Raw genomic sequence first — 21,299 nt, 5'->3', positions numbered from 1 at the left:
ATCTGCTGAAGGATGTACCCTCTGACTTCATTTTTAGGAATATAATTGCCACTTTGGGTCATTTGAAAGGCTGTTGTGCCTCCTATGCAGATATTGGGTGTGGGGGGGGACTTGCATGAGGGAGCCACACAACAAATGCCCCTATTGGCCTGCCCCCAACACTCTGTGAATCCCATGAATATCCTGGCGTAAGTCCCTAGAGCTTGCTGACAAATTTTCCAGGAGTCTGTAAACTTCGTTCCTCCATATGTGACAGAGTATAAATGCAGATACTGTCATATGTGTGGTATAACTATTGTGCAGAGGCAACCAGTTCATAAAACCAGTGCCTTTATGTGATCCTTTGCTTGGTTGCAAGCATTTTGGGGGTGGGTGGGGCTGTGCTGCTATACACACACCCCTGCAGGCTGTTGCATGTGGTCTGCCAACCTTTTGAACCGAGCTGTTTTCTCTTGAAGTCTCCCAGCAACTGTGAATGAGGTCGTCACCCTGACCACAGGCATTCCATCCAGTGTACTAATAGCAAATGCATTTTCTCTCGGCGCGAATCCTCTTGTAGCCAAAATGGCATACAGGAGGGGGAGGTATCCACAGCCTTCGGGCTGAACCCCAAGGGATTTGCAGAAGCACAAAAAGATAAAAATGGTGAGGAGGGAGAACCGTCAAATAGGCGTAAAGAGGACTGAGCGTACTCAAAGGCATTGACGGTTGGGGGCGGGGGGGCCAGCAGATACAAAACAAGGGGGAGAGAATAGGATGGAATATCTTGGGAAAGAACATGATGGTCTGTACCCCTGAACAGGAATATGGTGGGCGCTAAGGTTGCGAACGTGATCCGTGCAGGATGTACGTTCACAACCAGAAGCGGTGCGTCTGCGCATGCGCAGGTTGCAATTTGGCGCTTCTGTGCATGCGCAGACGTGATTTAGCACTTCTGCACATGTGCAACCGCCGAAACCTGGAATTAACGGTTCTGGTACTTCCGGGTTTCGGCAGGTCCGTAACCCGAAAAAACACAACCTGAAGTGTCTGTAACCCGAGGTATGACTGTACTCCACAGTGTGCCATTTTGCTGCAGGTTCACCTCCAAGGGCTGTCTCTTGAGCTGAGTACACAACATGCATGTAAACCACACTTAAAGCACATCTAAAGAACACCCTATCCGCTCCCAAGAATTCTGGGAACTGTAGTTTAAGGGTGCTGGGAATTGTAGCTCTGTGAGGGAGAATTCTTTGGGTCATGTGCACACTTGGAAGTATTTTATTTTATTTTGTTTTATTATTTTTTTGCAGCTAGGCCTGTGATCAGCCTTTTCTAGAGTAGCCATCCACGGTTCTCCACTGCTTTAAATGGTTTTTATATTACTGCACACCGCCTTGATATTTTACGAGAGGAACAGTAACATAAGCACTTTCATTCAAAAATAAAACAATTTGTTTCCAGCTGTTGGCCGCTGAGGGAGTTACTCTCCCTGAAATTTGTCTGTCTCTCAGGCTCAAGGTAGCTTTCAGTGGTCTTGATTTATCTTAATCCTTGGTGATGACACCTGCTAACCCCAGCCAGCATAGCCCAATGGTCGGGGGGGGGGAGGTGATGGGGGTCTTTGCCCGACAACATCTGGGAGCCTGCAGTAACATCCCAAGGCAATGAATGTTGTGTGTTTAATCTGAGGTGGCAATTCTTCCTTTATAATTGCAGGTTGCTGTTACTAGTACACCTTCAGTTAGATACCTTCGGATCCAAATCCAGTCTGTCAGAAGAGCAGACCTGGAGAACTACTCAAAGGCGGCTTTTATTAAGGTATGTGCAAACAAGCATGGCAGCTTTACCAAATGCATTACAGTGAAAGGCAGAGGGTTATAGTCCTTCAGAGGGTCGTATTCAGGCCTGGGAGAAGTGTGCAGTTGTTATCTCTCTATCTAGCTTTCGTGTGCATGCACACTTCTTCAGATACAAAGAAGCGTAACTGAAGAAGTGTGCATGCACACAAAAGCTCATAACAATAACAAACTTAGTTGGTCTCCAAGGTGCTACTGGAAGGATTTTTTTTTATTCTGTTGTGATTTTTGCATCGCACACACGCTTCGCGATACCTTGCCAGGTCAAAAATTATGAAACCGATATCACAATATGGACTTCAAACTAGCTTTGGATGATATAACCCCACCCTCACCAATATGGCTGGAAGGATAAATGGGTGGGGTCTGATGTGCACCTGGGAAGGGCCACCTGTGGCCTTGCAAATGATGATGGACTCAGCCGCCCCCCCCCATCACCAGTGGTTGGGGATGGTGGGAGTTGTAGTCCAGCAACTTCTGGAGGGGTTCTCAGTCCTTGTTCTAGGATGCCCTCATCCCTTTGCGAAAAGGGTGGGATAAAGTGAAATACAGTGGTACCTCGGTTTATGAACTTAATCCGTTCCAGACGTCCGTTCTTAAAACAAAACTGTTCTTAAACCGAGGTGCGCTTTCCCTAATGAGACCTCCCGCCACTGGAGCCCTTCCACCATTCGTATTCCATTCTTAGACTGAGGTAAAGTTCTCAAACTGAGACACTATTTCCGGTTTTGCGGAGTTTGTAAACCGAATCGTTCTTAAACCGGACTGTTCTTAAACCGAGGTACCATTGTAACACACAAATTTCCCAGACTGTTCCTTGCATTTGACAAGAGCTTAGCTTAGTTAAGTTCCAACTGTAGACTGGAAACTGCCACACAGGACCCTTTGGTATTTGCATACAGACTGCCTGCAGCTAACTCTGCCCTTTTCTGTTTTGCAGGTCAACGACGACCTTTTCTTGTTCCATGGCCAGGGGATACTTTTCCTGGTTCTAGACGCATGCTCGGGCACACTTGTGAGCCGGCAGCATGTTGATGCAGCCGCCGCTTCAAAGGCTGCCAGCACCGTAACCAATTATGTTGAAACGACTATAAACGAGAGGTGGGTGATGGAGCAAGAGTTTGCTGCATGGGGGGGGGGGGTTGGCAGGAGGGAAATGACCTACTTTTTTGCAACTTGAAATGTATGCCTGGAAGAATCTGACAGAAGCTAATGAAAACTTCAAACTATGTGTGTCTCATAAGGCTGCCTCCTAGGTCACGGCGGGTGGAAATGTAGCGCTGGAAAGCTGGCAGAGACATAGGAGCTGGCAGCCACTGTGACGTTAATGGCTGCTTTTCCACCAAATGATAGATAAGAATGGTTTTTTGTCGTCTTATCTCGATTCTGTAACTTTCTCGATTCTGTAACTTTCACCAAGTGCCCAAGTCTATAATTTCCCAGCAGCCAATAATTCTCTCTCTCTCTCTCTCTCTCTCTCTCTCTCTCTCTCTCTCTCTCTCTCTCCCATTTCTGAATCTTGTCCTATTTATTCCTGCCAGGTTCTCCTTTTCTCCCTCTCCCTCTCTTTTTTGGACAGATTTAAATCAGAGGTGCTGTGCTGCTAGACCTTCCAATAAAACTTGGTGTGAGATTTCCCCCACTCCAACCCCATTTTCTCTCCCCCCCCCCAGCTTTCTCCTCTTTTTTAACGCAAGTTGCAGACTGGACTTGCCCTGTCCGTCTGCCCTGCGGAGTCTTTTTGCAACTTGGATGTGTTTTAAGAAGTGGAGCAGGATCCTCTCCCTTTCTGCATCTGTTCCACATTCCTTGTGGTTTCTTCTGCGTCGCCACATAAACATGGAACAACAGAGGTTTATAGACACACACACACACACAAAAAAAAACAACAACCCTGGCTGCAGGCAAAAGCAGGTCAAATAACCTGAAATCAGATTTCTCGTCCAGGATGTTCCAGAGCAGTTCACGGCCGCAAACCTGACTCATCTGCAGCTATCACATCTCAGTGTATAACTTGCAGTCATGAGGGGCTGGAAGCACTTATTATAGTGCAATTTGCCCTTGACATGCATTCTGTAGCAACGCTGATGAGGGTTTTAAATCCAACTATAAAGGGTTGTGTTCCACAACAGAGCTTCCCCTCTTGGGCACCCTTGGCATACATCACACACACATCCCCGGCCCAAATTTGCTCCAGAGGGTTTGGGGAACTTCCAGAGCAGATGTCAGGGAGAGGGAAGAGAAATTCCATTGTATAAGTAGAACCTGTGGCTTTTTGAGAAGCAGTCCCCACTGATGAATATAAGGCAGATGCCAACGCTTTGGGGGTTCTGACTGCTTTTGAAGACATAGGTTTGTCGCCAGCTAAGTTCTACTCAGAGTACTGAATCTGGTCATGCTCATTAATTTCAATGGATCTGCTCTTTAGTATGAATAAGGTTGGACACAACCCATTTTTATTCTGCTAGGCCTTTCTAGCAGGATAATCCTGGCCTGGTTGCTATTTATTCTGGAACTGTATAATGTTGTTTTAATAGGACTTCATCTGGTTATTGCTATTGTGTTATATTTATTTCTGTTTTGTGCATCACTTCAATGTCCTTTTGAATATTTATTATGATGATTTATTATCGCTCACTGGGGCAAGATGGCTTGAGCATCCTGGCTCGACTGCACTGGCTGCCAATTAGTTTCCAGGCCCAATTCAAAGTGCTGGATTTGACCTATAAAGCCTTAAATAGCTCAGTACCACAATATCTCAAAAACTGCCTTTTCCCAATATGACTTGACCAAGTCCCTGCAATCATCACCTCAGGCCCTTCTTCGTATGTCTCCTCCACAAGAGGCCCAGAGGGCGCCAACAGGAGACAGGGCCGTTTTTGTGGTGGCTCCGCTCTAATGGAATGCTCTCCTCAGGGAGGCTTGCCTGGTGCCTTCATTCCATATCTTAGCTGCCAGGCAAAAACGTTCCCCTTCTCTAGGCCTTTGGCTACTTAAACAATCTATGGCCTTTTAAACTGTGTGTGGAGGGGGGTTATTGTTTTTCTTTGCTATTATGGTATGCATTGTTGTGGTAAACCACCCTGTGATCTTCAGCTGAATGGTAGTACAGAAATTTGATTAATTATTATTATTATTATTAATAATATATCCTGCCGTTGCTCCCAAAGGAGCCCACTGCAGCAAGCAATTAAAACTGCAGCAACAGCATCATAGTTGTTGCTGCCGTTGTCAAGTTTAACATTTATTGCACATTTCAAGCACTATTTGTTAATAAAGGCTACTAACATCATATGAATAGGTGCCTGAGATGATGTTATGTAACCTGAGGGATGTGAACTCGCGACTTCCCAGGTTAAAGCCCATGCAGTATTTGCTGCTTTGTACTAATTCTAATAAGTATAGCCTTGTTTATATCCCGCCTTTCTTCTAAGAAAATCAAGGCAGCAAGATCAATTGGCTTAGCCAATTTTGTCCTCATTAACAACCCTGTGAGGTTACTAGGCTGAGAGACAGTGACTTGTCCTAAAACACCCACTGGAGTTTGTGGACGAGCAGGAACTTTTGTCTGAATGTCCAACACCAGCCTTTATATAATCCTTGCAGTTGTGGGGGCAGGATGGGAGGGAAAGTTTTTGTCATGCGAGAGGTTTCTTTTGTTGGTCTGGCTTGTAGTGTTAGCCTGTCATTCCTTGCTTTTTAGCCAGAACTTGTTGGTGACTCAGTGGGAGCTGGGAGCAAGGCAGAGGCGGAATATAAAAGGTGTTAAGATCCTGTGGGAGGAACCAGATATCACAATTCTGGTTCAGAAACCACATTAGCCAGCTATACAAAGCTTCGGGGAGAAGGATATAAAAGGTTAAAGAAGGCCTAACTTTTCAAGATGGGGGGGGGGGAGAGAGAGAGACTGCCTTTCCCTGGGGGATTGAGGAAGAAGGGGTTGTAGCACTGAGGGCTGTCTAGTCACCAACGTTATTATTTTTAGTCACTTTATCATTTAAATTCATATATTGCATACGTGCCAAAATGGCTTCTAAGATGTTTACAATAATTTTAAAAAACTCATACATTATTAAAATACACAAGAAAACATCCTTCATTAAAATGTCCAATGAAATAAGCCACTCAAAAAGCATAACAATTCACACAACAGGCTCAGAAGGTCAAGTTCAGGGGTATGCTTGCCCTAAACAGAGCCGGCGGCATGCCAATGGTGATGGGCAGGATGGACTTAGCAGGAGTTAGGGCAGTAGTAAAGAGTGTGAGTGCAAGGGAGAGACTCTCTGAGATTTGTGACAACTGGCTGGCTAAATTCCTGCCTGATATACCTGACATTCTTGCTAAGTTAAGATTGTGACACACTCCCTGTCTTATTTCTGCTGTGGGCTAAGTGGACCTTATGCTTATCACTTAATTCTGGGGGTCGTCTTGTGTAAGGCTTTCCTTGAACTATTAATGATTCCTGGGGAGAGAAAGAGGATGCCATTCTTCCCATCGTGGTATGCATGCTACTGTTCTGTTCTCTTCTTCTCTTCCAGATCTATTGTTCTTGTGTGTACTAGAGACCCTGCCAAAGTCATGGGAACCTCTTTAATGCCTGTTTTCACCACGTTAGGTGCTGCGAAGCCGATTGCGTTCTACAAAAAAGGTGACTATATGAATTATGTGACTTTACATATGGTGAAATACAGTGGTACCTCGGGTTAAGTATTTAATTCGTTCTGGAGGTCTCTGCTTTCTGCTACCTACCTAGTTCTTGATCCACAAAAGTACTTTGTCTCCTATTCCATGACTTCTGGAAGCAGAGAGTAAGAAGAAATGGACAATACCTGCAATGGAGGAATGTATAATGTGTCTAGAACATGGATTGCTTTTTAACTTGCTTGTAAATGATCTCATGCTTTAAAAGAGGATTATACAAATTCATGGAGGATGAATGCCTGCTAGCCATGATGGCCCCCAGAGTCAAAGACAGTGTGTTTCTGAATATTGGTTGCTGGAAACCACAGGAGGAGAGCGCTCTTGAACTCAGGTCCTGCTTGCAGGCTTTCCTTGGGCATTTAGTTGGTCACTGTGAGAACAGGATTCTGGACTAGGTGGGCTGCAGGCTTCATAGAACAGGTTTTTCTTGTGTTCTTCTCTGTTAGATGTATGGTGCAGATGTAGCCTTTGTCACATTCCATTTAAAAAAAAAAATCAGTATAATGGGAAATTCTGTAGTTCAGAAGCAAGTATGTAAGAAAAGGCGACATGGGCTTTTTTGTGGTTGTGGTTCGGTATTGATCCTATTCAGTGAAAACCATTTCCAAAGTGCATGGAGAGCATTTTTAAGTGACCTTTTATTCTTCGCTGCTCAGGGTTAGAAACAGACGTTTCGGGAAATCAGACAAACGTCCTTGTTCAGCTGTATCCTTGAAGTTGTTTTGGTAGAGGCTCGTTTTCAGACCCAAAAGGAACAGATAAGTTTCAGATTACTCCAAATGGAATTGGCTAGCCTTGACTGCCGGGTGCTTGACGATGATGGCTGTCACTGCTGGCTTCAGTGAAGTGATTATTCCAAGGTTTGGTGCCACACTGGTTGCACTCGGCTCCCCAAAGGTAAACCAGAAGATAAGGCTTGATTTGCTGATTCAGAAGAAGTCGATCTAATAGACAACCTGATGCCTACTGAAGTTCCTAAGTACAGCATGAAGGCAATGGGTCTCTCCTATTTTGTTGTTGTTGTTTAGTAGTTCAGTCATGCCCGACTCTTCATGACCCCATGGACCAGAGCATGCCAGACACTCCTGTCTTCCACTGCCTTCCACAGTTTGGTCAAACTCATGCTGGTAGCTTCGAGAACACTGCCCAACCATCTCGTCCTCTGTCATCCCCTTCTCCTTGTGCCCTCCATCTTTCCCAACATCAGGCTCTTTTCCAGGGAGTCTTCTCTTCTCATGAGGTGGCCAAAGTATTGGAGCCTCAGCTTCAGGATCTGTCCTTCCAGTGAGCACTCAGGGCTGATTTCCTTAAGAATGGATAGGTTGGATCTTCTTGCAGTCCATGGGACTCTCAAGAGTCTCCTCTACTTCTCTGTGATGGAGTTGGCAGCATGGCAGAAACCTAGTGCCCCATTGCAGAATGAACAGGGGCAGGGGCAGGGGCTCAATTGTATCAGGGTGAACTTCAACACATTTCAAAGCGATACCTAAAGAGGGATACCTCCCTTCAGACGATTAATAAGAGTAAAAAATGACTCAGCTGCGTCACTGTTCAGAAATACATCGAGTACTTTATCATGTCACATAAACCTTAGCTAATGGCTTGCTGTGAATGTGTCAGTCTCTCCTCCTAATGAGAAACAAGTCACTACCCCTGACTTACTGTTGCACCCAAACTTGGGGAGTCAGGGTTGTTTTACTCAAACAAGCCATGATCTGCAAACTCGGCATATTCTCATATTACCTTACTAGGTGGAACTGAATATAGGAGTAACTCAGGAAAGTAAGTGCACCTGGGCTTTTATAATATGAGGACTCTCTTGTCAACAACTCACTTTCCAGTCTAGTAACCTGAAGAGTCAGGAAGTTGAAGTCCCTTATCACTAACCTGTGTCGTCATCCCCCCATTGTTGGACTACAACTCCCATAATTCCTGACTACTGACCTTGCTGGATGGGAGCTGTAGTCCAACAACATCTGGAAAGCCACAAGGTCCCTACCATTGCTCTAAAGCTACAAAACGTTTAGGGCAAGCCTTACGTATCTGTGTCATTTAGGAACCAAATGCTTCATCACTCTGCTTGTTCCTCAGGCCAAACTGCAAAGTTATGCTGAAGCTTCCTTCTCTGGCATTCCATTCTGCAGCGCTTTTTCTTTTGAAGTTGAAGTGCACAAGTGGAGTCGGTCCCAGGGGTCATGTAAGGACAAGGACATTTTAGTCCCCTCGCTATTGCAGTTGGAGAAAGGGGGTGCAGGGTTTAGTTTAATTTTCTGCGTTTTTGTTTTGTTTTCATTGCAAAATAGGACTGGGCATTCAGTTTGAAAGGGATGTGATAAATCTGGCCTGGTGTGCAAGCAATGCCTGCTCCTGTATCATCCTTTTACTTTGCTTGCCTTTGAACACCCTGAAAGCTGTTTTGCTTCTGTTTTGAGAAGCCAGGCTGTGTGTTGGTAGGACTCTTCCCAGGCTGCAGTTGTGCAGCTGGAAATTGCTTGTCTTTTCAGAGTAACAGACTCAGCAAGACCAATCCGTTCATTCTGTAAGGATCTTTATAAAATATCCCAGTGATCTCCCAACAGGTCAGAAAATCTGTCTCAGCTAGTCTGACATAAAAATTGTGATTTAAATGGTATTTTGTGCAAAGGTAATTGGCATATGTGCCTTATTGTACCTACTTATTTTTCCCTACAGCAATTAAGTTGAAAAAGCAGGCAGGCGATATAGCCAAATTTCACTTCTTTTCCCTTTTTCTTGTAAAAATTGTAACACTCTTTAATTGATAACGCTGTCAGTCAGCCAGCTGCCTGTGGTTCAGCTTAGTTGCTTAAGAGGTCAACAGTGGACTTGGATTTTGTTTCCAGTCAGAGATTAGTAGCGTTGTTTTGCTTTTTGGTTCTGTGGTTTTCATTAGCACCACCCTTGGAAAGCTGATGCTATCGAACAAGAACTTCAGACTGAAATTCGGCCTGAAGTTTACTGTCAAAATAAGGACGGATGAATCTGTTGCTTTAGGTTTTTCTCAGTTTCTCATTTTTTCAGTTTTAAGTTCAGTTTGGTGCATTTCCACACTGTCTTGCAAATTTTATTTTTATTTTTTTAAAAAAAACCCTTTTTTGCAAGCAATTTCCCTAATATAATGCATTTTTTGTGTTATTTTCACAAATGCAGTGCTTTTTTCTGGAGGAACACAGGGGTACACATACCCCTAAACATTTTGTGACTCTAACGGGAGAAGAAACTAAAAAATTTAATTATTTTAGTTTCTTCTCTAGCACAGTGAATTGTCAGTTCCGTTGCTACCCCCGATGGCAGCCTCATTCCCTGTCACAGTGTTTCCTGAGTCTCAGGTGGAATGAGAGTACCGCTAAACATTTTTTTAGGGGGGGAAGCGCTGTACAAATGTATTCATGCTTTGCCCTGGTATATACACTTTTCTTTCTCTTTGCAGTGCAAGAACAGCATTGCAAAATTCAGAGATGAGCTAATTCTGAAGGACAAATTTTTCAGTCCTAATAGCTTTGGGAAGTGTGCATTAGATAGGTTTACCTTAAAATGCGAACTGATACAAATTTCTCCCCCATGCCTAACTTAAAAAGTAGTCACGCTGAATTGCCTCTGTAATATTGCAGAATAGTTTAGGCACAGATGAGCTAATTTTGCTCCTGGCCCTTATTGATCGCTAAGCAACTGACTGTGCTGCTTTTGCACTTGTTTGAGAGTAGTTCATTCCTACAGTATTTGGCAATACAGTGGTACCTCGGGTTACATACGCTTCAGGTTACATACGCTTCAGGTTACATACTCCGCTAACCCAGAAATAGTGCTTCAGGTTAAGAACTTTGCTTCAGGATAAGAACAGAAATTGGGCTCCGGTGGCGTGGCGGCAGCAGGAGGCCCCATTAGCTAAAGTGGTGCTTCAGGTTAAGAACAGTTTCAGGTTAAGAACGGACCTCCGGAACGAATTAAGTACTTAACCCGAGGTACCACTGTACAGTATTTTCCTTTCGTAGTGGGAATACAGAGTTTAATTTCAGGTGGGGTGGCGATTAGAAAACACATTCACAAAAAAATCCTTTGTAAGCAAAAGGCACTGGACTTGTGGTAGGCAACACTTTCCTCAGCAGTGCATAAATTCCTCAACACTGTGTTAGTGGGGCAATGTCACTCACGACTCAGAGAGCGCTTAGAGGAGGGACCACAGAGAAGGGGTGTTTAAACTTTCCCCATAGTCCACATTCCATCCTAGACAAATTCCTGTCTGGATCATCACAGTCAGGCTGATTAAAAACCCATCCCCTGCCAGTTTGAAGGTGTGTGGTGGTATTTGCCCTCACGCTTGTTAATTGCATTGTCCTACACTTTTGAAAGGGGCTGTCACATTCCACATTCGAGTGATAATGGGAGGAGGAATGCTTTCCGTATAATTACAAAAGCAGGTTTTCGCCATCAGTGGATTTGTTAGGCTTAGGTTGGCATCCAACCGATATTTGCAGCGCGGTTGCGGCAACCTGCCCTTCCCTTAGGATCCTGCCCCCTTCCCTGCCATCATGCACTGGAGTTCGTAGCAGAGGTCCAAATATGCAGATCCCATTGTACTGTGGGATTTTGCAACATTCCAATCATATTAATTCTGGCCTGTTTGCGGTATGTTGGATCACTTGCAAATCGGAATTCCCAATACAGGAACAACAGGGAAGGCATGGCAGTGCTGACCAAAGCAATCCTGATCTCCCTCTGTGCTCTGGCAAAACCTCTGTGTCAATAAGTATCCCGATTTCAGTAGTGTGTGAAGTTCTTAGCATTAGCGGTCAAAGACATCTAGGTATGCTTTCTCCTCTGGAGGTCTCCGGGGAGATTTCCTACCTCTCAAGATAACCTGTGGAAATTGAGAAGTTCATGATATCATGTTGCAATTGTGGGGCACTCTTCTAGAGAAGAGTCCTTGTAGGTACATTAGGCTACTGAGCGTGGAGAACCTGTGCTCCTCCAGGTGTTTGTGGACTTCAACTCCCAGCTAGCATGGACCATGGACAATGGGAGATGGGAATCCAGCACCATTTAGAAGGCCGCTGGTTCCCTAGTTCTACATTAGGCAAAGCATCAGTGATAGCCATACTTGTGTTGTAGGCCATTGTGTGAAAGATGCTTTGGTCCCTCTTCCCAATTTAGTTTGTGAATGGGAGAGCATCTTATCAACTCAGCATCTAGCAACTCAGTCTGCTAACAGCTGCATTTATATACAGTAAACCAGGGTGGCATTCAACTCCATTCTTGTGCAAGCACAGTGGGATTCTTCCCCAACGGGTGTGCCAACTCTATACGGCTGAGGTGTCTTCGACCTCCTCAGTGTTGGGGGGTGGGGTGGAGGAGGCCGAGCGCAGAGCCAAGCATGGCGCGAACTCCTCCTGAGTGTGAGAGAGGAGGAGTTGCTGGCCATTGAAACCTCACCATACTGGGCTCCATGCTTGGTCTCCTCCTGACGATACAACATTGTGTGTGCACCAGTTCCCCTCAATCTTGAGCACAAGGCAGCGCCTCTGTTCCCCACTTTCCTCTCCCTGCTCATACCCCAGATCTTCCCCAAATCTGCTTTAGAGGGTTTGAGGAGCCTTCAGAACAGATTTAGGGGGTGTGAGTTGGGTAGGAAAGCAAGTTCCGCTTTGGAGTAGTTTTGTTGTTGTTGTTGTTTAGTCGTTTAGTTGTGTCTGACTCTTCGTGACCCCATGGACCAGAGCACGCCAGGCACTCCTGTCTTCCACTGCCTCCCGCAGTTTGGTCAGACTCATGTTTGTAGCTTCGAAGACACTATCCAACCATCTCATCCTCTGTCGTCCCCTTCTCCTTGCGCCCTCCATCTTTCCCAACATCAGGGTCTTTTCCAGGGAGTCTTCTCTTCTCATGAGGTGGCCAAAGTATTGGAGCCTCAGCTTCACAATCTGTCCTTCCAGTGAGCACTCAGGGCTGATTTCCTTAAGAATGGATCGGTTTGTTCTTCTTGCAGTCCATGGGACTCTCAAGAGTCTCCTCCAGCACCATAATTCAAAAGCATCAATTCTTCGGCGATCTGCCTTCTTTATGGTCCAGCTCTCACTTCCATACATCACTGCTGGTGGAGTAGTTAGGTGAACACTTTAAAACAGAAACTAAACAAAGCTCTACACCAGGAGCAGGAGTTCCTTCGCGTTGCCACTCTGCGTTTAAACGTAAGCAACTATAGCAGTCAGAAAGGGAGGCAGACCAAACAAGTAGTCTCCACTGTAGGAAAGCCCGTGGCAAGAAGCTCTCCAAAAAGTAGTAGAAAGCCGGATGGCATTAAGACATGTGCCATGATGTCACTACATTAGTGCATGTCTTAGCCTCTGGGAAATTCCTACCTCAGGCCTCTCTGATTGGTAGTGGCAGGCAAGCTTCAGATTTGGCATGCTTCTGTCAGAGGAAAATTAAAAACAAACCAGAAATGTTGGATAACTGCTGCATATATAATCAGAGTATCCATATATGACAGTTTGAGATGGTTTCTGGGGCTGGTGGGCCCCCTAGAGTCTTGTGGGTTCTAATGCACACACCCTAGATGGCCAGCATCCACAAGTGGATATTTAATTAGTAAATAAATGAGTAGGTAAATAAAGAGCGCCACTCAGATGTTAAGAAATTTCCACTGATACTGGGATGAAAGCCAGTGTGGGCAATGGACTGGTACAGGAATTGGTATGCAAACTCTTAAGAACTGATTCACTAGCACCAGGTCCTTTTATTCTGTCTGTATGATTCCATTCTTCAGATTCTGTTCAGGGGCGCTCAGATATCAGATCTGCAAGTTCACTGACTTCAAGAAGCTTGGGCTGCAATGATGCTGAGCAATGTCCAACATAAGGGATGTTTACAGTGGGTGCATGAGTATGTGATACGGAAGCTGTGTCTGCTTTTGTCAATAGCTCCTCTCAGATGCATGCATGTATTCAAAAAGGTAAATAGAAATTGGTTGTCTAATATTTTGGTCCTGCTGTAAAATAAGGATTTTCTGCTTTGCTGTAATAAATAAAATTAGTACCCCTTTAGGTTATGATCAACTAATTTCATTATTTGGCAATATATAAGTGTTAGTAGATACAGAAATGATAATACATTTCTTAACAGTTGCTAGCATAATAATATGCCATAATTTTGGGTGATGGTGGGGAATATAAACGTCATTGCTAGAGGATTGGACTTAAGGGTTTGATAGCTGGTACATACAAGAGTTAGGGGAAGTATGCAACCTATTTATTTATTTGAAAACCTGAGTTCTTTTTTTTTGGTATATAATGGTATAATAACTTAGAGGAATACACCTATCTTAGTGATAATATGAAAGTATCATGTAATGGTTTTATATCCATCTTTACGTCTATGTATTCTTTATTGTTAAATAACAAATCAGTTATTTATTGTTTTTTCAAGGAATTTGATCAAGACTGCACAGGAATTTGGAAAATCTAAGATTGCAAAAATTGTAAGGATTATTGTATGTTATTTGATTATTGTCTGATAGTAATCACATCCATTCTCCCCAACTCCTTCTCTCTCTCTCTCTCTCTCTCTCTCTCTCTCTCTCTCTCTCTCCATCCCTATAGGTAGTTTTGCGATGCTTGGATATAAAGGAAACCCCACGCCCTACTGGATTAAAATCCATAACCACGCTGCTGATCAGAAATCCGCTTCTCTCCAATATTACGTGCCCCTGATGTTGAGAGAGTACAGATGCTAAGTTGATGCAATAAAACTTCAGGACTTTGTGAAAATCGAGGAAGGCAAAACTCCACAAAGGCTAGAAAACAAACACAACTGAACCATACTTTGTTCATTGGCTTGCCTGTAAGGAGGGGGCATAACTCTTAGTCTTCTTGTTTTTACAAGATTGTAAAAAAACAACTTTATTTTGCAGCTAATAAATATATTCTGATATGACAAAGTGGGAGGGGAAGTGTAGTTTGTGTTTGTTTGTTTTTCAGAGCCTGTACTTTTTTCGTTTCTATCCAGAATAGTGCTGTGGTTTAAGTCTGGCTTGAAGCCAGCCCTCTATCCTGGAAGCTGTGTTCTTTAATCCTAGAAATGTGGAGGTGAGGTGCAATTAATCAGCGAAAAACAAAAATGCATTCTGCATTTGCACAGAGGCACTCTTTGTTGTCATTTCAGTGTATTCCAGGACTGAATGCTGCCATTGGCAATCTCATTATGGGGATGGGTAATGCTAGCCCAACATATATTTTTTTAATGTAGCACCTCTCCCTTTCTTCTAGTCAATGTGTGTTTTCTAAACGGCAAAATCAGGAAAATGGCAGCCCATCTTGTATCTTCTCTTTCAACTGCTTTAGTGGAAATCCAGACTAGGGATGTCAGATAATTCTGTCAAAGACTGAAATGGGAGCAGACATTGCCACAATGTGCATGTTCACCCAAGGCCAGGAATGGAAATTATGCAATCAGATATGAGCGGAATTCACTATTGTTTTTTAATCCATGAAGTTAGGTAAGTAACTGTATTTGGTGGTATTCAACTACGTTTTACTTACAGTAGACCTATTATGCTCATTCATGTCAGTGGGTCTACTCTGAATAAAACTTAATTGAATACCACTTGTAATTTTTTGTATTGTTTTGGCATTTCCCTTCCATGGAAATGTGTTGAAAATTATGTCACCTTCAGCCAGAGCAGATAGCGAGACATATAATGTGGGTTTCAGCAGAGGCTGAACTGTAGTGGAACAGAAACAGCACTGGTTGAGATGAACACAGGACAGCACAGAAATCGCTTCCTCGAATCCATAATCCAGACAGTTTACATATTCTGGGCCTAAGACTAAGTTCCAATTAAGACATCCCATAGGAACTGTCCCTATAGGATTTCCTACAAAACAAAATTACTGCTTCTGTGATCCAGGCACAAAACAGTTCATCAGTGAATGGATCTAAAGCTTAATAACATACAGTATATGACAAGAACACCTTCTAAGGTGGGGAATGTCACTGTAATAATTACATTCATTGTGCTATTGGGCTGTGTGGTGTAGTGGTTAGGGTGGTGCTCTAGGACATAGGAGATCAGGGTTCAAATTATGGAACTCACTTGGGCCAGTCACTAACCTATTTAACGGGGCTGTTGTGAGGATAAAATGAGGAGGGGGAGAACTATGTGTGTCTCACGTTGAACTTCTTGGAGGGATATAAATGTGATAATAAATAAATAATGGTTGGTCTCAAGAAACCTCCATTGGGTGTGGAGCTCCGCTTGTAAAGCGAAATGGAAGGCGACAAACCCACTTACTTACTTGTCTAATCTCAGAGTAAAAGTTTCCCTTTTCCATTTAACTTGGCATGTGCCGTGCAGTGAACGATTATATAATTTTATCCATCTGCTTTGTGAATTCTGTGCTGGATTTGTAAGCATTTCAGTCTGGAATAAATTGCCCTTTGCTGGGCTCAGGCTCCTGGTTCTTTACCGTGCCATCCTATTTATATATACCTTCCAAGGAACATGATTCTTTCCCTCCCCATTTTGACTTCATAACAACCCTGTGAGGTAGTTTAGGCAGAGAGAGAAGGATGGCTTGTTCAAGGTCACCCAGGCCCCATCTGCAATCTGCACTTTAAAGCCGTATCATACCAATTTAAACAGCCAGGACTTCCCCTATAAGAATCGTGGGACTGGGACTTTGTTAAGGATGCTGAGAGATGTTAGGAGACCTTCTATTCTACTCACAGAGCTACAGTTTTCCAGAGTAGCTTAACAGTTAATCCTTCTTCCCAGGGAACTCTGGATATTGTAGCTCTGTGGAGAGAATAAAGGCCTCCTAATAACCCTCAACTACTTTAACAAACTACCATTCCCTGACATCTCCCAAGTCTTGCAGAGAAACACCCTGCTCTAAAACTGTGGTGGCTCACTTCTAGTCAGTGATAATTCTGCACTAAATGGGCCAATGGTACAATTCCTATGTTCCTAACAAGATCCAGAATCATCTGCAATGTTCAGGGATTTCATTGCACGTTTTAGTGGAAAATTGGTGTTGACAGAATTATCTGAAGGGGGGGAGGAAACGGTTTTGAAAACCACTGATTTCTTTCTGGTAAGCTTATGGTCTCTTGACCCAGATGTTGTGGAACCCTGTACGTTGATGTGCATATAGAAAATGACGTTGATAGAAAGGTCTATGTTGGTTTCTGAGGCTTGTTTTGAACAAAACTGCACCTCTTATGTTCCCCCTTCCTGAGGGGGTAAATATTTTCTTCCTGTATAATTATATAGTGGGATCGTGAAGAACAACGTGAAATGGTAACTCTTGGTGAGGCTGGTGCAACACACAACTTGCCGAGTTATGGTCGCTTTTGCTGAGGTAACCAGAGTAGGGTTTCTTTTCTTTCTTTTTTTTAATTAATTTTCCAAAAAATTTAAAACACAAACACACAGACAAACAAACAGACATACATCCTATTTAAATCCTGGTAACATTATTTAGTTACTTCCTCAAATCCCCTTGGTTGAATTTCATTATATATCATTTTAACAGTTTTCCAAACTCAATTGTCTCAAAAAATTAACTTAGTCACTTAACATCTTTCATTCTTTCAAATTTGTCTTTAAACATCTTAAATTCTATCCTTACATACTTAAATCCTAAGCCTATCTGATATTTGCAAGCTTTTCTAATTAAATTATTTTGACATATTTAGCTAAATAGTCTTTAAATTTCTTCCACAGTAGGGTTTCTTGAACAGGTCCCATGCTTGTAGTGGGTGGAGCCACGGATGCCATTTTTGTTTTTGTACAGCAAGCTGCCTTCCACACGCAAATCAGAGATTTACACACACATCCATCCCTCCTCCATCCAGGCCAAAGCTCTCAAGGAGCACACGAGATATGGTCTGGGTATCCCGAGGACTTGACAGACCTAGGGGGGCACATTTGAGCCCTGGGACAAAGGCTTCCTGACTCCTGCCTTTAAAAGACAGAGAAATATCCTCTTCATTTTAAGCTGAACTGTTGTTGGCCAAGTTTGGCTCCCTGGTGGTGAATAAGTTCCCCTCTTGAGCTGGCCGTCTTGCCTGCCCGCCTGACATCATTCCACTGACTTGCTTCCAAACCACGGCACACCAATTGCTAATGCGACTCAAAAGTGTGTCAAATAAAACAGGGTTTCTTTCCCCCCTTGAGTGCTGTGTGGCAGAAGGACACCTGAGAACTGCCAGAAAGGAAACAGATTGAGGAAGGGAAGGAGAACCCAAGAGGGATTTGCTGAACAGCAGGTAAGGGAACTGTTTTTCTTCTTCTTTTCCCCTCTTTTAAGTATTTTTAGTTCTGGAGAGAGCTATCAGAGGAGACCTTGGACATATGATAACCCAAGACATTTTGCATATTTGCACTCCAGGCTTAATACTGCTGTTATATCAGCTTCCTATTCCGTACACTGTGTGCTACGATAGCCCAGCAGTAATTGCACATCCATCACAATAAATGTGTCACTGCTGACAGAAATGGGAATTCCTAAATGTACCGTATCTCGGGAGTATTTAGAGGTGGTGGAAACCAAACGATGTGGGGCACAGAATATGCATTCTTCAAATACTTCCATGCCCACTAGGAATATATACCCATTTTATACCTGTTTTGACTTTTGGCGCCTTTGGCCAAAGAAAATCCTTGGTATTCTTATTTAGGAAGGGTGCTGCTTGATTTGCAGCAATGAGCAGCTGTCGTTGATTGTTTTTAAACTCTGTGGCCTGAAAAGCTTCAGCTGCGGTTTCTGCAGAGAAAACCTCTTATAAGAAAGGGTCACATGCAAGCAAGCTTTCTTCACTGAACTGGGTACCTAGCTCCCAAGCCAGGTAAGTGAGGAGGCATGGCTGCACTGTACACTAAAAGGAATTTGAAATTCTACACCAAGAAATCCTGAACTCTGTGATTCAGATGAGTTTCGTAACATCCTGTAGAATTCTGCTTGGGTTTGTCATGGGGAGAGCTGAGCAAATCTGTCGATTTTGGTTCTCAGCTTCTCATTTCCCCCCATTGATATGAAATTCAGGTCTCCACATTTCCAGATCACTTTGTGAGTTATTTATTTTTCTAATTCCTCATGGAAATTCATCAGCATTTTTGTGTAGGTTTCTCCTAAAGTATGTATTTTTGTAAGCAATTTTGCCCAATATGCACATTTTTGCAAAGCATTTCCCCCTTAATGTTTATATATTCCTAATATAATGCATTTTTGAAACTTATTTCCACTTATGCATACTTTGCCATTTTTTTAAAAATGGGCCTTTTGTGCACATTACTTGACTGAAGAAGCACATTGCAAAATTCAGAGGTGTGAATTTTGAAGAACAGCTGTGTTCCATTCTGCATATTACAGATAGGTAGCCGTGTTGGTCTGCCATAGTCAAAACAAAAAAAATTCCTTCCAGTAGCACCTTAAAGACCAACTAAGTTAGTTCTTCGTATGAGCTTTCGTGTGCATGCACACTTCTGAAGAAGAATGTGTGTCTGAAGAAGTGTGCATGCACACGAAAGCTCATACCAAGAACTAACTTAGTTGGTCTTTAAGGTGCTACTGGAAGGAATTTTTTTTATTCTGCATATTGTTTCAGAAAGTTCAAATTAAGTAAATTTGCCTTTAAATAGGCACTGAATTGAATTTCTTCCCCTATCTCTACCATGGTAGGATGCAGAAAACACTGTGGGCTGTAGGAACTCTACCATTGGACATAGGAGAGACTGAACACATTTTAGCTCTGAGTTCTGAGGTTCCTTCAGACATTGCCCACATGCTTTCAAGCCTACGTCCATAGCCTTGAGGACCAGAAGTGTTGTTTTTTTAAGGAAACAAAACCTAGAGGTGCTTAGAATGCTATATTTTGCATCTAATAACCAGTTTCGTGCAACTGCAGAAAACCCACAAACCTGCCAATTACTTATTTCCTTGTCACATGGCAACCAATATGAGCAGCTCCAGATTTTTGCCTACATGTTGCCAAGAAGACATTTTTTGCTGCTACCATCATGTCAGGAAGCATAATAATTTTACCCTAACCCTGACACAGAAATTGATTTTTTGTGTTGAAGGTGGAAGCGGTGGGGAGGAGAGAAATCATACTTACACAAAGCACTCCTGGGTTTAAACTGAGACAAAACTGTTCTAAATCATATTTTGTGATAACACCCCCTTTTTTTGCTATGTCTGAGAAGCCTGCCCTCCACTCACCAGTGTGATAATGCCCTAAAATTTCCTTCCAAGGCAAAGGCGGAAGAGCTGGCAGCGCAGAAGCAGATGGAACAATAAGCTTGACCTTCTGGAAAATTACATATGGACTAAATCCTCCCGAAAAAGGGGGGAGGCCAGGTGAGGTGAGCCACACGTAAACAAGGCTGGTGCCACCAAGGCACAAAGGAAAACAACCAGGGCCCCACCCTCCTTCATAAAAGCAAGCAGTTGCAGGAGCAGGGAATGGCAGATGGGTTCAGCTGCTAGCCTGCTGGGCCACTGCTGGAAAAGCAATTGTTGGGCCGAGTAGGAAAAAATAATCTCTTGATCCACAAAGAACCGATGGAGGAAGCCCAAATGCAGCTGAGCTGTCAGGAAGATCACAGGTACTCTTCAAGCTGTTACCTGTCTGTCTGCAATGAATTTGATTATCTGAATAGATTTGGACTGTGTCAGGATTCTGATGTCCAGAAGTTTTTGTTTTTATCTTAGCCACGGATGGGAATCCATTGGTGCCAAGTTAGGTAGGGGTCAGGGATAAAGTTGATCAGCTTTCGTTTATGCCAGATTGATCAGATTTGCAGTTTTTGGAACAATACACCACCTTGCAGAATTTGCACTTTTCTGAGTTTTGCAATGTTGTTCTCCAACCAAATGCATGTAGTGAGGGGAACTGTGCATAAAAATATGCTCTGGAAAATAACATACAATAATGTATTATATTAGGATTAATTGCTTGGGGGGGGGGAATGTGTACCTTTGTCAAAACTGCATACAGGAATGTACTTATTAGGAGAATTCACGCATTCGGGGAAAATGTTGGTGAACGCTTGTGGTTTTTGTAAAAAACAAAATGTGAATTGCTGCGGAAATGCACAGACCTGAATTTAACGTGGGTTAAATGAGAAACTGCGTGAACCAAAATGGACAGATCCTTCCACCCCACGTGCCAAAATTGTCTTTTGGAGCCCAGCATGTACGGGCCTAGATAATATCAATGGTCTAATGCAAGACACATCCAGGGCAGAACATATTCTGCTTCTGTTTGAACAGCTGCATCTCCCCCAGTACTGGTTGGCTAAAGTAATTTGAGCAAGTGAACTCAGGTTAATTGGTTTAATTTTAAAATCAAAGCTTATTGTCAATGCATTTTTTGTTTGATATTGAAGAATTCAGAGCAAACCTATTGAGCACCCACTTTCCCTGAATAGCTCAAATCCGGCAGATGTAGAGGAAGGAGGACAGGAACCATCACATTTGGGTGCTATGGGTTTTTAATTTATACAATTAACCCTGCTAATTTGTCCTTCGGAATAGGGACAGGGTTGAGATCTCACGCTGCAGTCGTTTCATATCAGGAGATTGACACCTGCAGTAAACAGCTGTTGAAGGTCCCTGACTAACTGCTTCCTGTATCTACTTTTAGCATTGTCTGCTAATATTTGCTCTTTGGACAGATCCCAACAGCTGGGAATCTTTTCAAAGCGAGCCTCTAGCCAGAAGAGGAGATGTAAATCCCACTCTC

General features: G+C 43.3%; 2 protein-coding genes across 8 annotated transcripts in view; both read left to right on the top strand.

Moving 5' to 3' along the window:
- Window positions 1-14,490, top strand: part of LOC310831605 (cell surface hyaluronidase CEMIP2-like) — a 91,737-nt gene extending 77,247 nt beyond the window's left edge. For both annotated transcript variants that reach the window (XR_014557919.1, XM_083712419.1), the window contains exons 22-25: window positions 1,699-1,800; window positions 2,779-2,939; window positions 6,377-6,486; window positions 14,153-14,490. Coding sequence is in view for 1 of the 2 variants with exons in the window: in XM_083712419.1 (XP_083568545.1) it covers window positions 1,699-1,800; window positions 2,779-2,939; window positions 6,377-6,486; window positions 14,153-14,286 (507 nt within the window). In the remaining variant the exon portion in view is untranslated. The remainder of the gene's footprint in view (window positions 1-1,698; window positions 1,801-2,778; window positions 2,940-6,376; window positions 6,487-14,152) is intronic.
- The window catches only part of CEMIP (cell migration inducing hyaluronidase 1), a 161,865-nt gene that overhangs the window by 58,073 nt on the left and 82,493 nt on the right, over window positions 1-21,299 (top strand). Inside the window, exon 1 of one of the 6 annotated variants that reach the window (XM_083712461.1) lies at window positions 17,258-17,822. The exons of 3 other annotated variants lie outside the window; for them this stretch is intronic. Coding sequence is in view for 1 of the 3 variants with exons in the window: in XM_083712456.1 (XP_083568582.1) it covers window positions 20,117-20,160 (44 nt within the window). In the remaining 2 variants the exon portion in view is untranslated. Of the gene's footprint in view, window positions 1-17,257; window positions 17,823-17,893; window positions 18,402-19,345; window positions 20,161-21,299 lie in introns of those variants that run through there. 2 more of the 6 variants (XM_083712460.1, XM_083712456.1) reach the window with 2 other exon arrangements.

The sequence above is a fragment of the Podarcis gaigeae genome (genome assembly GCF_964106915.1).
Source record: "Podarcis gaigeae genome assembly, chromosome: 14".
NCBI classification, from domain to species: Eukaryota; Metazoa; Chordata; class Lepidosauria; order Squamata; family Lacertidae; genus Podarcis; species Podarcis gaigeae.
The sequence above is the reverse complement of the archived record's forward strand: the minus strand, read 5'-3'. Positions and strand labels throughout refer to the sequence as shown.